The sequence below is a fragment of the Cryptomeria japonica genome, chromosome 10, assembly GCF_030272615.1.
Source record: "Cryptomeria japonica chromosome 10, Sugi_1.0, whole genome shotgun sequence".
NCBI lineage: Eukaryota > Viridiplantae > Streptophyta > Pinopsida > Cupressales > Cupressaceae > Cryptomeria > Cryptomeria japonica.
The window spans coordinates 716,116,879-716,130,509 of record NC_081414.1 but is presented as its reverse complement, the minus strand read 5'-3'; the positions used below and the strand labels follow the sequence as shown (position 1 = coordinate 716,130,509).

Genomic DNA, 13,631 nt, shown 5'->3' with positions numbered 1-13,631 from the left:
TATAGTTTTTGTGGGACCATCTATGTTATCAAAAATCATTTATATCAAATTTATTGAACCTGGTGAACACTCTAAAAGAAAGACAATGCAATCTATTGTGAACTAACTACAACTCACATCTGCTAGTTTGAAAAACAACAATTACTTTTAAAACAAGTAACTGTGTGCAACTAATATGTGGAAGTACACCACATGGTTTGCCATTAGTTTCTCTTTATAAGGTTATCAAAGTGTTTGTAGAATTTTATGTGAAGGCAATGAACAAAAAAATGGAGAAAACATCAATAGTAATGATGAAATTGAATGACAAGTAGGACTTCAATCATCATTCACACCTCTCAAATATTATCAACAATAGATCACTAGAATTAACCTGTACCAATTCAATTAGGAAATTCCTTCGATGTTATTTAATATAAATATAATATTATAAATTATTTACATAATAATTATTATTGTTTAAATAATTTTTAACCTAATATTACTAATAACATCCTTAACCTATTAGACGTCTTACTTATTTTGAATAGCGTGCAATCCTAAACTAATAATGCAATATCCTATTTCTTAAATAAAATAAACTTAAACCTAATTGAAATGGGATGCACTATGATTAAACCTAATTGCATTTCCGCCATCGCAATGTCCGAAGCCCATCGTCCATGGAGGCAACATGTCTAAAATTTGAACCTTCCAAGTCTACTATTTTGTCATGGTGGACGTGGAAGCATATGTCACATCTAAGCCATCATGTTTTCTTGTTGATTTATTTTCCTATGGGGATATGGAGGGTGAGATACCTAATTTTTTGTGTCAGCTAGGTATTCTTTATACTCCCACAATTTTCTTTATGGATTTGGTAACTCTTTGGTGCACTACCAATTTCTTTCGTAATTAATTTTTGCTTCATTATGCATTTTTTTTGTCAATGTATAACTTTCAACTATCGATTTTTTTTAATGGTGGAGAACTTCTATTCTTGAAAGATAGGTCACAAGTTCAAACCATATAGGGGAGAGAGTATGTACACCTTGTTTGTAGTATAGTTAGGTGCCTCTTACATGGAATACAAGGTAGTCCCATATACTATAAGCCATTTGTAGACCCAAAAAATTGTACAATATTGTCTAATATAAAAGGATCGATTTCTATGTGTAGCGATCCCCTCAACCAACATGCAACTCACAATGTGACCTTTTCATGAATAGAAAATGTTTTTTTTGACACAAAAATATTTGCAAGAATTCCTGTATCTGCGATTTGAAACAAGTGACTCACCTATAATCGACCTCTTCATAACAATTGTATAAACATAACTTTTTTCTTTGTTTTAATTAGAAAAAGACATGATAGGCCCAAACCGGATACATAACTGTTGAGAAAGCACACAAGGGGTAAATCACAAGCAATGAGACCACTAGGAAGAACAAAAACTAAAAAAGGTGAGCCCTTTTTGAAACACACTTTTGGGTAGAGCACAAAATCAGAAACAACAAGGTTCCCGAAAAACCAAAACTAACTAATAAAAAACATAGGGACTTAGGAGCACCTTAAACCATTTTCCTGACAAACCCTTATGCTTGCAACAACAAAGCTAGGGCAACAAACAACACACTGTGGATTTTAAAATCCATCCCACAACCTTGTAGCTAAATTCACCATGTTTCGCTAAAGAATAGACTAGAACAAAACAATCTATAAGGTTTTCAAAGGCATCCCTTAACCTTCTGTTGGTGAAGATCTATACAAGAAACACAACAAGGGCTTCCTCTATACGCCTATTATTCGCAGAACTAAAAACCAAAACCCCACCATTTATAGAGTACATGGCACCTACGATAGGTAACATGAGAGGGTGAGGACCAATGGGGGAAAAAGAAAAGGCTGGAAGAGGGAGTGATCGCTTCAGATAAGAGTCTAGAAAAAAACATAGCAATAGGTAGGAAGGGAGCAATACCTACTTTGGTTAAGTGCTCCTAGGATAACTGACTGTTACCACTCCCCCTCATCCAACCAACCACCTGCAGCAACAAACTATTTCCAGAATAAACCAATAAAGAAACAAATAATATTTTTAAAATTATTAAATCAGGAAAAATGATTTTCAATTATAAAATTGTAACAATATTTTATTTTTTCCTGTATCATGATTGACTTGTCACTGAAATATTGCATGCAACAGATGCATGAATAATCCAGAGGATGCAACGGATGCATGAATAATCCGGAGGAGGCAACAACCAATAAAAATAGAAAATATTATTTTGTATCTTCTAATCTGTTATGGCCATAATTATTGCGTCTAATTCTAATTTTCCTTTATACTGGAAAAATCCCTAAAGAGTCTATTCTGTGAATGACATGGAATTCAAGATGTGACATTGTACCTATGTTTAGTCTTTTCTCATGTCACTTTGAGCCATCTGATCTATTATACATGTTTAAAGGTTCCAATTCAGCTACTGTTTATGCTGTGTTGTAACTCTTTTGGCTGTTTGAATAGGTTTTGCCAACTGTGATAGATATTTGTGTTGTTTTTATAATCAGATTGGATGCTGGTATGAGTTTTTTCTTTCATTTTCTCCCATTCAATTTGAACTGCTCATTATCCCTTTTTTTTATATAAGACTTGTATTCTGCTTGGTTCAATAAAAGAGAAAAAGAAAAGAAAGATGTAATATATGAATTTAATGTAACATTTACAATCACGAGGTTTGCTTTCCATATGGCAGAACAATCAAGACAAAGTTTCTTAACCTTGGCAGAATATTATTTTATCATATTTCAATACTTCAAATAGTCTGAGAAGCATGTGATGGTTAAGAAAAACTAAATAGAGCAAATTAACACTACTTTAAATACATTATTACTAATCTACACATACATCTGTGTCATTCCTCTAGTTAACTTTTGCTTGGTTTTTCATTACGGTTCTTTAGATCAAACACTGTATCCTTGCTTGGTTTCTCTGGAGCCTTGACTGGTTGATTATCATGCTGTGGAGGAGGTCCTTTATTTTTGCTATGGAGGAATACCATTATGATTCTCAGAAGTCATCAGTCTTCACATTTGACTGTATTTATTAATTAAATAAAAATCAGAATAGAAATGTGCAGGCTGATGGCTGCATAGACAATATCACGGAAAATCCTCCACTTTGTCCCATATAAACATGTTGTTTTTGTCGTTTTACAATAGTGGTAAGAAGTTTGCGTGCATGATGTGGTTTATTTATTAAATACCTATCTATCAACGTACAATCATTGTCGGTAAGAGTTTGGTATAAATGTAATTAGTCTATCACATGCTTTAAAGGCATTCAAAATGTAACCAATAAGGTATAAATTCTATCGCCATCTATAAGAAAAAAAAATCTTTATTTTAATGAAAATGTGTTAATATCTTTTCTAAGTAGTTTAGTCAAATTGAATATAATTATATAATTATCTTTTGATTTTTGTTTGGGATATAAATAGATTGGATATATAATATTATGTTGTTATATGAACTTTTGGTTATTATGATAGATTATTTATCTTTATTGAAGCAATTTAATTAAACATAAACATCGAACATGTAAAGAAAATGGATATATTGTCATGATGAATTTGACAAAATAAGAATCTTTTTATCAGGGTGGTTTAGTTGAATTTGAAATTGAAATTAAGATATTATACTTTCTTGGAATACTATATAAACATAAATTTTTATGCATTTTAAATTTTTTTTTACCTATTTTGTGCCCAACTTTTCCCCCCTAATCTATTCCTTTTGACCCCTTTCCCACCAGCCTTCCTTCTCCCCTTATTATGTTCCCCTTTTTATGTGTCTTGCTCTATTTCTAGGACCAATTTCTTATCCTTAAATTTCCTCTTCCTCTTTCATGTGTCTCTACATTTCCCAATAAGCATATTTCACACATGTCCAACCATGTTATCGTTTCCTAGGTTGTTACTCCAAAAATTAAAATCTTCCATAGCTTTCAAATCTGAAATACAATTGAGTTGAAACCACCTCTTTCTTCCTACCTAAGTTCTTGTTCCTTGAGATATAGAACACATGGTGTGCCATTAGGAGAGCTTATATGAGCGACCATTTTTTAGCTAAAAAAAATTAATGACAAGCTTATTCACTATTAGTTAAGATCAATTGAATGATTCCTACTTAGATTGAAAAAATATGAACCCCCCAAAATCTATAAATGAGTCTTCCTATCGTCATTTTAAGAATGCACACCAAGATGCATGCATAGAGATAGGGGACAAAAACATAGCCAACATTATTTTTTGGTCTAAACAACATATAACACTAAGTATTTTATATTATGCTCACATTGTAACATATGTGCATTATAACATTATATAACATTCTCACATTTTGCAAGCTATAAAAGCCAAAAAATTGCTCAAAAAATATGAGCACATTAGAAAATGGTCATATTTTATGACCCTTTATTTTACTTTTATGCCTCACAAAATTTGAATTTGTTGTAACATGCTCACATTATAATCTACTTTGCAAACTACAAATTCTTATGATTGTGTTTGGTTAGGCATCTAATTCAAAGGATTGAAATGCATGTCATTTTCAACGTGTTATTTGTAAAAGATAGAAAACAACTAAAACGTTAAGCACACTCCCTATCAAATTTATAAATTATTTTATGTTAAACTAAAAATCAACACAATAATGTCAAGTTCTCTCTTAAAATTCTAACTATTTAACAATTTTACATTTAGAATATTTTAAGATTCTTTTTTTCAATTTGTTTTCCTAGAGAGATTTTTCCTTGGTTTTAGAACTCCATCTAAGCCCCAACATGGCAAGGAACACGATGTTAGTAGATGTTTGATGTGGTTTTTAAACTACCTCTAAGGTGACCAAAATTGTATTTTTCACAAACAATGTCGACAAGCAAGGGGGATTTGATATGCAATGAGGAATGTGATAGGTTTTGATTTTAAAAGTAAAGACGAGAATATGAGAACATTCAATTTTTAAGAAGGAATTTTAAAAGGTAGTTAAGAACTTAGTGAATTGGTGCTACTTCTATTCACTTACTTCTTATTGAGGTTGGGGAGTTCTCCTAGCTATTTACAATACTTCAAATAGTCACCCTTCAATTTGAGGTGCCTATTTTGGGGGAAATAGTTATGTGCCCTCAATTTGGTGATGCTATAAAGAGCCATGGCTAGTGATTGACACCTTGTTGTTGATAAGATGGATTTTGGATAATTTTGTGAAGAGGTTCATTCCCTACAATTCCCAAATGCTTATGTGGATGCCAAAGCTTTCTAAGGGGAGAACTTGCTCAGTCCAAAACATATTTAGTAGAATTTTATATATGTATTTACATATACATATAGATATATGTGTGTATTTACACATATACATATATATTTTATGCGGTACATGTGCATAAATGTCTTTATGGATATCTATAGATTCTTAGGGAAATCTTCTCAGCTAAAATCACACTTATGACACTTACTAATATGATTATAATATTAAATTGGAGATTTAAAAAATATTATCTTGGAAGTATTAATATGTGCCATTACACACCATCACGTGCTCTCACTGCTTTTTGACATAATTAATTTTTTTTACTTTATTGGCTATAAATTATTTTATTTAACACTTTTTTAATTAACTTTGTAATGGAGAAATGATGCGAATTTAGAAATTTGTTGTGGGGCTTTCAAGGGTTCACACTGAAGAAGACATAAAGTAGGGTAGGCTAGAAGAAAGTAGAAGAGAAAGAGCTTGGCGTTTTCCTTTCAAGAGAGCACAATAAAGTGCAATAAATACGACAGAGACACTCTATTCGAATAGTTTATCATGCACGTCAAACCCCTTAGGCTGATTGATATATGTGTTAGATGAGATGATATTTGCTTGTAACATTCGGTTCAGACCGTTGTGAGTGTCCACGCCTTTATCCAAAGCTCTTAGTTTGTTCCGAGCAGGGAGGAGGGTGATACGGTTGTGGAATCTGGCTCTACGCCAGCCAATTGCATTTGCTTAAAGTTTCTGCAGCCTTCTTAACCATTTCAATTTGGAAAGGAGGGAGATCTAAGAAGCCAAGGAAGCAATGAATCCAAGGAAGATCTATGTGAAGCACAATCCAGATTAGGTGATAACAAATTTTGCATTGTGATTCTCTAATCTAATATCTTATCTATATTTGATTGATATTCAAAGTTAAGTTTCCAAACGAATGCATAGATTTTATTTCTAAAGTTGATTTAGTCTAGAATTCTCATCACTATATCATTCACTATATGACTAAGAATCAAACCTATACCTACCCTCCTCTGCTCTGTAGTATATACTTCATTTTTGCTAATTTCGATGATGGGAAAAAAAAAGGATGAAAATGGTTGCTTTGCAAAAGAATCATATTATAAGTATTTATTTTTAGGTCACTTTTACCTTAGTCTTATGTTGGAATTGGTAGATGTATGTTGATGTGTAACCGTCATTTAATTTTATAACAGGGATTTAATATTCTTCTATAATCATGTTGCATGATCGTGTGATGAATGTTTTAGTATTTAGTAAGGGGAAAAGATTATCTATGTATTAAAGCGATGAGATTTCCACAATCTATTTTGTATTCTAATGTATTTTTCTGGATTCGATTGTGTGTATTTTTTTCCATCAACGTTTCAAATCACACTCCGTGATTCATGTCTTTGGAATTCTTTTAATCCCTATGATAAATCACAGAGTGTGATTCAAAATGTTGATGGAAAAAAAAATACACACAATTGAATCCAGAAAAATACATTAGAATTATCTATGTAGTTGAGATTGTAGTAGTAGTCATAATTTTAGGGAATTTATTTCTAGTAATGTATCATTTTATTTTAGTTTTTGAATCTCATTTATTTGATTAAAACTAAGCTGATAGTTGTGTTGATATCATCTTAATGATCTTTCTAAATGAAGATATAGTGTTCTTTCCCATAAGTGTAGATGACCTATGCTATTTTTTAATTCTCCTCCATAATGAATCTTAGATATTGCAATTTTGACAAGTCTAACATGTGAGCTACCCTTTATGACTATCCAACATTAAATAACTTAAGTTGAACAAAAGATCGTTCGGTGAACCACTAGACTTCAAGGTAATCATCTTCTATTAAGGTGATATTGGTGTTCTCCCTTTTTGCATGCTTAAAAATAAAATTAAATAGTGAGGTTACTATTGAGGAATGTACTTACAAGTTACGTATGAGAGTAGATCTGAGGGACTCTAATAAATTATAATTATAGAAATGTATAATTATATAAATGTATAATTGTAAGGTTTATGTACACATTTATATATTAATATTTCATTTGTTCAACAATTGTGTGTTTAAACATGCATAATACAAAATAGGTGTAACTATTTTCATGCTATAGTATATTGTCAAGTTTTACTTTTAAAAATGTCTCTGATATATTCTACATCCATTATGAAAGACATGATCAAAATACCTCTGTTCAATCGTGAACCTACTATTGGGAGGATACAAATTCCTTTTTAGTGTGTTTTGAAGCAAAAATTTAACTAGATGGCTAGTTTAGCTATAGATCAAATGAAGTGTAATTTTGTGGTAATTTCATGTGTTTGGTGATAGTTGAAATAATAATCTAAGTGTTCCATCATTTATTTTATTTAGTTTATATAATTTATCTCTTTAATCCTTCAAGAAAAGTCTATAGTAAATAATTGTTGAAAATGCAAATAATGTGTATAGATAATTTGCCCATGGGTAATCTATCTATGATAGCTTGTGATGGAGGTTATGTGGAGATTTATACAATGTTCTTAAAGACTTCTCATACCTTGCTTAGGAAATGATTGTGATAATGTTGGACATATCTCCCTTGTGTCAATCCACTGATAGCATAGGTTATAACTTACGATTGGTACTTTGTATACTATACATAATCAATAGAAGCATACTACTTTGAGTATCTTTGTAGGGAGACCTATGTGTAAATAATCTTCATCTCAAATCTATCTTAGAATTCATCTTTGTTTCACCTTAGTGGGTTGTAGCAAACGAGAGAGGTATGAAGCCCTAGAAAGGGTTGTGTACCCTCTTTTATAAATTTATATGATTTTTAAGTTGAACCATAAAGTCTTTGTGCATTCACAAAGGTAAGGCTATCTGTGATGAGTGCCCAAGACTTTAGGTTTGGCCCTTAGGTCTGGCTCTTTTGAGTTTGTCTAGTTTTGCCATTCCTTCCTAATGTTGTATGTTTGTATTTGTGAGTTCAATGGTAAATGGCTATATGATTGATCCAATTAAAAGTAATAATATGATTTATTTTGTCGATCATGTATCCAAGATTTGATAAATTTGATATTGTGCATCTAGTGGCGTAAACATATATGTAGGAACATGCGACAAGTCGAGCCAAGTACTATATAGGGATGAGGAACTCAGGTATGAAGTGACAAGTTTCTTAAGTGAGTGTTGCTTAAATTAAAATCATTATGTTATAGTGAGTATGATGTCAATCTCTTTTAATAGTTATGTGATATGTAGATTAAAATAAAAGATTGTTTCTACTTCTAAGTGATGTTCACTTGGGTAAGAAGTGGGCATTACATTAAATCTCAAATTGATGCTCAAATGAAAATGCATATTTCAAGAAAAAATATGGAAGAAATTAAGTGCTCAAGTTTGGAGGTGTGAAGCTAAGGTTAATGCTCAAATTTTGACTTGGAAACTCTTACACCTCAATGTGTTAGTTGGTGACATGTTAAAATATATGATGGTTTAGCCAATGAAATGTGCATTATATCAATAAAATGAAACTTTAAAATATGTTTTTTGTGACTATGCATGGGCTAGGAGAAAATGGAATGTTATTTTAAAGTACCTTCCTTAATTGCAGTATATATATATTTAAAAAATACCCCATGTATAGCACACATTTATGTAAAAAATAGACTTTTTTTCTTCTTAACCGATCTTTTACACCTCTTTAGCACACCCATTGCACATCATGATGTGATTGCAGTATATATATATATATATATATATATATATATAAATCTTGTACAAATGAAACAATTTCAAGCACAAAAAAAGTTGAACATAAAAAAATTAGAAGTATTAGTAGATCCAACAGCAAAAAATGCACATTAATCTTACTTTTAGTAAAATGAATCTATGCAATTTGTGGAGTCTTCCCAATCTTTGTAGATTCAATTTTCTGCAGTTTTCAATCTTTGCAATTATTGCAATTTTTTTGATATTGAGATTTAAATATTGTAACATCTTCAATTATTATTTGAGAGACAAAAAATTAATATTTACTTTTGGATACTCGATACATAAGGTTTCTCTAGATTTTCATAGATTTTCTTATTTCTATATCTTTTTGGATGAAACTCGCGACATAAGAGGATTTATTTTGTTGGAATATCTTATGGCTGTTTACTTGCCCTGATGCAGATTTCAGACCACATTTAATATTTACAATAAAAACATGAAATAAATGCAATGGCTTCTGCCGGAATAAACCAATAATGAAACAAATAATATTTTTAAAATTATTAAATCAGGAAAAATGATTTTCAACTATAAAATTGTAAGAATATTTTTTTTTTCCTGTGTCATGATTGACTTGTCACTAAAAAATTGCATGCGACAGATGCATGAATAATCCAGAGGAGGCAACAACTAATAAAAATAGAAAATAATATTTTGTATCTTCTAATCTATTATGGGCATAATTATTGCGTCTAATTTTAATTTTTCTTTATACTGAGAAAATCCGTAAAGAGGCTATTCTTTGAATGCCACAGATGCATGAATAATCCTGATGAGGCAACAACTAATAAAAATAGAAAATAATATTTTGTATCTTCTAATCTATTATGGGCATAATTATTGAGTCTAATTTTAATTTTTCTTTATACCGAGAATCTGTAAAGAGGCTATTCTTTACATTGTACTTACGTTTAGTCTTTTCTCATGTCACTTTGAACCATCTGATCTATTATATATGTTATAAAGGTTCCAATTCAGCCACTGTTTATGCTGTGTTGTAATTTTGCCAACTGTGATAGATATTTGTGTTGTTTTTGTAATCAGTTTGAATGCTGATCTGAGATTTTTCTTTCATTTTCTGCAAGTTCAATTTGAACAGCTCATTATCCTTTTTTTTATAAGACTTGTATTCTGCTTGGTTCAATTAAAAAAAAGAAGAAAAAAGATGTGACGTGCACGGTACAATAATTTCGCTTGGTTGAAATAACTTAAAAGCATAATACGGATATATATTGAACATCAGCTACAATTAAATACAGTAATTATATATTTGCAAAAAGGTCTAAAATAACTACAGAGGTATACGAGGTTTTCTTTCCATATGGCGGAACAATCAAGACAAACTTTCTGAACCTTGGCAGAATATTATATTATCATATTCCAATACTTCAAACAGTCTGACAAGCGTGCGATGGTTAAGCAAAACTACATAGACCAAATTAACATTACTTTGACTACATTATTACTAATCTACGCATACATCTGTGCAAAACTACATAGAGCAATTTAACACTACTTTGACTACATTATTACTATTCTACGCATACATCTGTGACAGTCCTCTAGTTAATTTTTGGTTGGTTTCTCATTATGGTTCTTTGGATTAGACACTGTATCCTTGGTTGGTTTTTCTGGAGCCTTGACTGGCTGATTATCATGCTGTGGAGGAGGTCCTTTATTTATGCCTGGATCTTTTGGATCCTTCAAACTCGCAGTAGCGGCCTGCATCCACAAGCAACCACCAAAATTCTAAGAATTAGCAAAATCGTTTCGAAAATGAAGATATGAATTAATTTTTGCAGATAAATAAATGAGACATTAATTGGCATAAATGTCCTAACACTTTGTTCGAAATAGAAAAATGATGTTAGAAAGGTTCAGAATTGTCAATAGACAAAACAGAATGGCGGAAAAAACACATTATGTCAAATAATTTAATACTATGTGGTAGCACGATGAAAAATCCTATTTGAGGTTACAATAAGGCTAGAATTTTAATAACACAGCTGAAGAACAGCTCTCATCAACTTAAATTAAATTGAATAGATGGACTGTCTCCAAAGAAAAGTGGAAAGAAAGAATTTGTGTCTTTTGTAGAAAATTCAAATTAAGCAACACTTCATCATAGAATGTGCAGCATATGAAAATATCTACAAGTAATTTGAAAATATTTTGAAGATAGACAGTCTAAACAAACTTTTTGAATAGACAAGACTTCACAAATTAACAAGCTACTTGATCAAAATTCATTATAGAAAAATTTACATAAAAAGAAATGTACAAATATGTCAATACTGTGACATATCTCATGATCTTTTAGACCACTCAATTTCATGAACATCATTAAAATTTGTGTCCATTCAATATTCTTTTGAGAACACTTTCTAATCACAGATTAAACCCAAAAACGCACTGTAGAGAAGGGAAGCACAATTACTCCCAAGAGCTTCAAAAGTCCGCGTGTTCAGATTTAGACTTTACCTTAAAGAAAAAAAAAAAAATTATGCACACTTCAGTTACTAAAATATAAAACTTCTAACTTGCAAGTGACAGGAGATCAAAGGTTCAAAACAGTACAAACAATATGCTAATCTACAGTAATAGTTCAATGTTATTTAGAATGTAATACTTACAGATGAAAACATTTTAATGATTCCTCCAGAGGCAGGCTTAATTGATTTCCTGGTAAAGAAACTGGTAGTTTTCCCACCCATATCGGCATCTTCTCCTGAGAAAATACATGCAAAGCCAAATAACTATAAATTTAAAGAACAATGAAGAATGGTATAGGTAGAAAGAGAAATAATTTTTCAAGCTTTGATAAAAAACCAAAAACCTTTTGTAAAGATTTCCTTGGTGCCTGGTGTCTGAGGAAGCTTATCAGTATCTCCCTTTAGAACATAAGCAAAGCCGCGTTGAACAAAATTTACATTTCTGAGAGCAGTCGGATTGGAGAATTTACAAATATTAGCCATTTTGAGGCACTAGTTGGATTCATCATGATTAGTTGTGCTTATAAATAGTGTTGTGATTAGATTCAGAGTCTTTCCGAGAAAGTGAAGAGAAATTGCAGAAGGAATGCCAGTATGTTTTGCAGAAGTCATCAGTCTTCACATTTGACCGTATTTATTAATTAAATAAAAATCAGAATATAAATCCGCAGGCTGATGCAGCATATAGACAATATCGCGGAAAATTCTCCAGATTGTCGCATGTAAAATATAAGACAACCTGCTTTGTCGTATTACGATAGTGGTAAGAAGTTGGCGTGCATGATGTAGTTAATTTATTGAAAACCTATCTATCAAGGAATAATCATTGTCGGTAAGACCTGACTATATATGTAATTAATCTATAATGCTTTAATACAATCAAAATTTAGTCAAGAAGGTATAAATTCAATCGCTGTCAATAAGAAATTTATTTATTTATTTTATTTTAATTAAATTGTGTTAATATCTTTTAAAAGTATTTTAGTCAAATTAAATATAATTAAACAATTATCTTTTGTTTGGGGTATAAATATATTGAATATAAAATCTTGTGTTGTTATGAAATTTTGGTGATTGTGATGGAGCATTTATTTTCTTAGATTTTATGTCATGGTGAATTTGACAAAATGAGATTTTTTGTAACACCATGTTAGTTGAATGTGAACTTGGAATGAAGGTGTCTCAATTTCTTGAGGTACTATAAAAACATTATTTCCATTTCTTGTAATATTTTTTACGTATTTTTTGCTCACTATAGTTTTTGTCTAATCTATTCATTTTGACCACTTTCTAGCCTACTTTCTTTCTTCCATTAGCTTGTTGCCCTTTTTATGTGTCCTCTATATTTCTATGACCAATTTCTTAGCCCCATTTTCTCTTTCCTCTTATTATGTGTTTCTACATCTCCTTGCTAAGTTACTCCTTACTTAATCCAACCACGTTCTCATTTCCAAGGTTATTACTCCAAAAATTAAATGTTTGGATATCCTCTCTTATATGTTTTCACCTTATTTCTTCCATAAATTTTGGATCTAATTTCAATTGAGTTGAAACCACCTTTATTGATCTTGTTTTAGCCATCTCTTCTTTCCAAATAAGCTCGTGTTTCTTAGGATATGGGATAAATGTGCTATCATTAGGAGAACACATGCATGCCACCATTTTTTAGCTTAACAAATTTAATGATAAACTTATTATTGCTTCACTAAGATCAATTTACTGATTCCTATTCAAAATAATAAAATGGGGTCCTTAAAAATTTATAAATTGGTCTTCCTACTCTTACTTTAAGAGTGCATACCAAGGCCAATGCACAAACATGGGGAATCAAAAAGTGGTCAATATTTTTTTGGTCTAAATATAATATAACACATGAATGTTATATCATGCGTTACATTATAAGATTCATGCATTATAATGTTCTCACATTCTGTAAGCCATAAAAGCAAAAAAAAACAAGGTTAGAAGAATTCTATCACATTATAAAATACTCATGTTTTGTGAGCATTTATTTTGCTTTTATGGCTCACAAAATGTAAGCATGTTATAACATACTCACATTATTACTTGATTTACA

The 13,631-nt window shown here is 30.9% G+C and overlaps 1 protein-coding gene across 1 annotated transcript; it reads right to left on the bottom strand.

Annotated features, from left to right (window-relative positions):
* Positions 1-10,387: 10,387 nt before the first annotated feature.
* On the bottom strand, positions 10,388-12,125 carry LOC131068142 (uncharacterized). The gene is made up of 3 exons (XM_059213545.1): positions 11,899-12,125; positions 11,696-11,790; positions 10,388-10,784 (listed from the first exon to the last, which is right to left on the bottom strand). The coding sequence occupies exons 1-3, from the start codon at positions 12,035-12,037 to the stop codon at positions 10,629-10,631; spliced, it is 390 nt and encodes a 129-aa protein (XP_059069528.1). The 5' UTR covers positions 12,038-12,125; the 3' UTR covers positions 10,388-10,628.
* Between the last annotated feature and the right edge of the window lie 1,506 nt (positions 12,126-13,631).

Excerpts from the sequence above, each read along its gene's own strand:
- LOC131068142 (XM_059213545.1), bottom strand. The coding sequence starts at position 12,037 with ATGGCTAATATTTGTAAATTCTCCAATCCGACTGCTCTCAGAAATGTA. Across the intron at positions 11,791-11,898 it reads CAAGGAAATCTTTACAAAAG|GAGAAGATGCCGATATGGGT; the intron begins GTTTTTGGTTTT and ends GTATTTTCTCAG. Across the intron at positions 10,785-11,695 it reads TCATTAAAATGTTTTCATCT|GCCGCTACTGCGAGTTTGAA; the intron begins GTAAGTATTACA and ends TTGTGGATGCAG.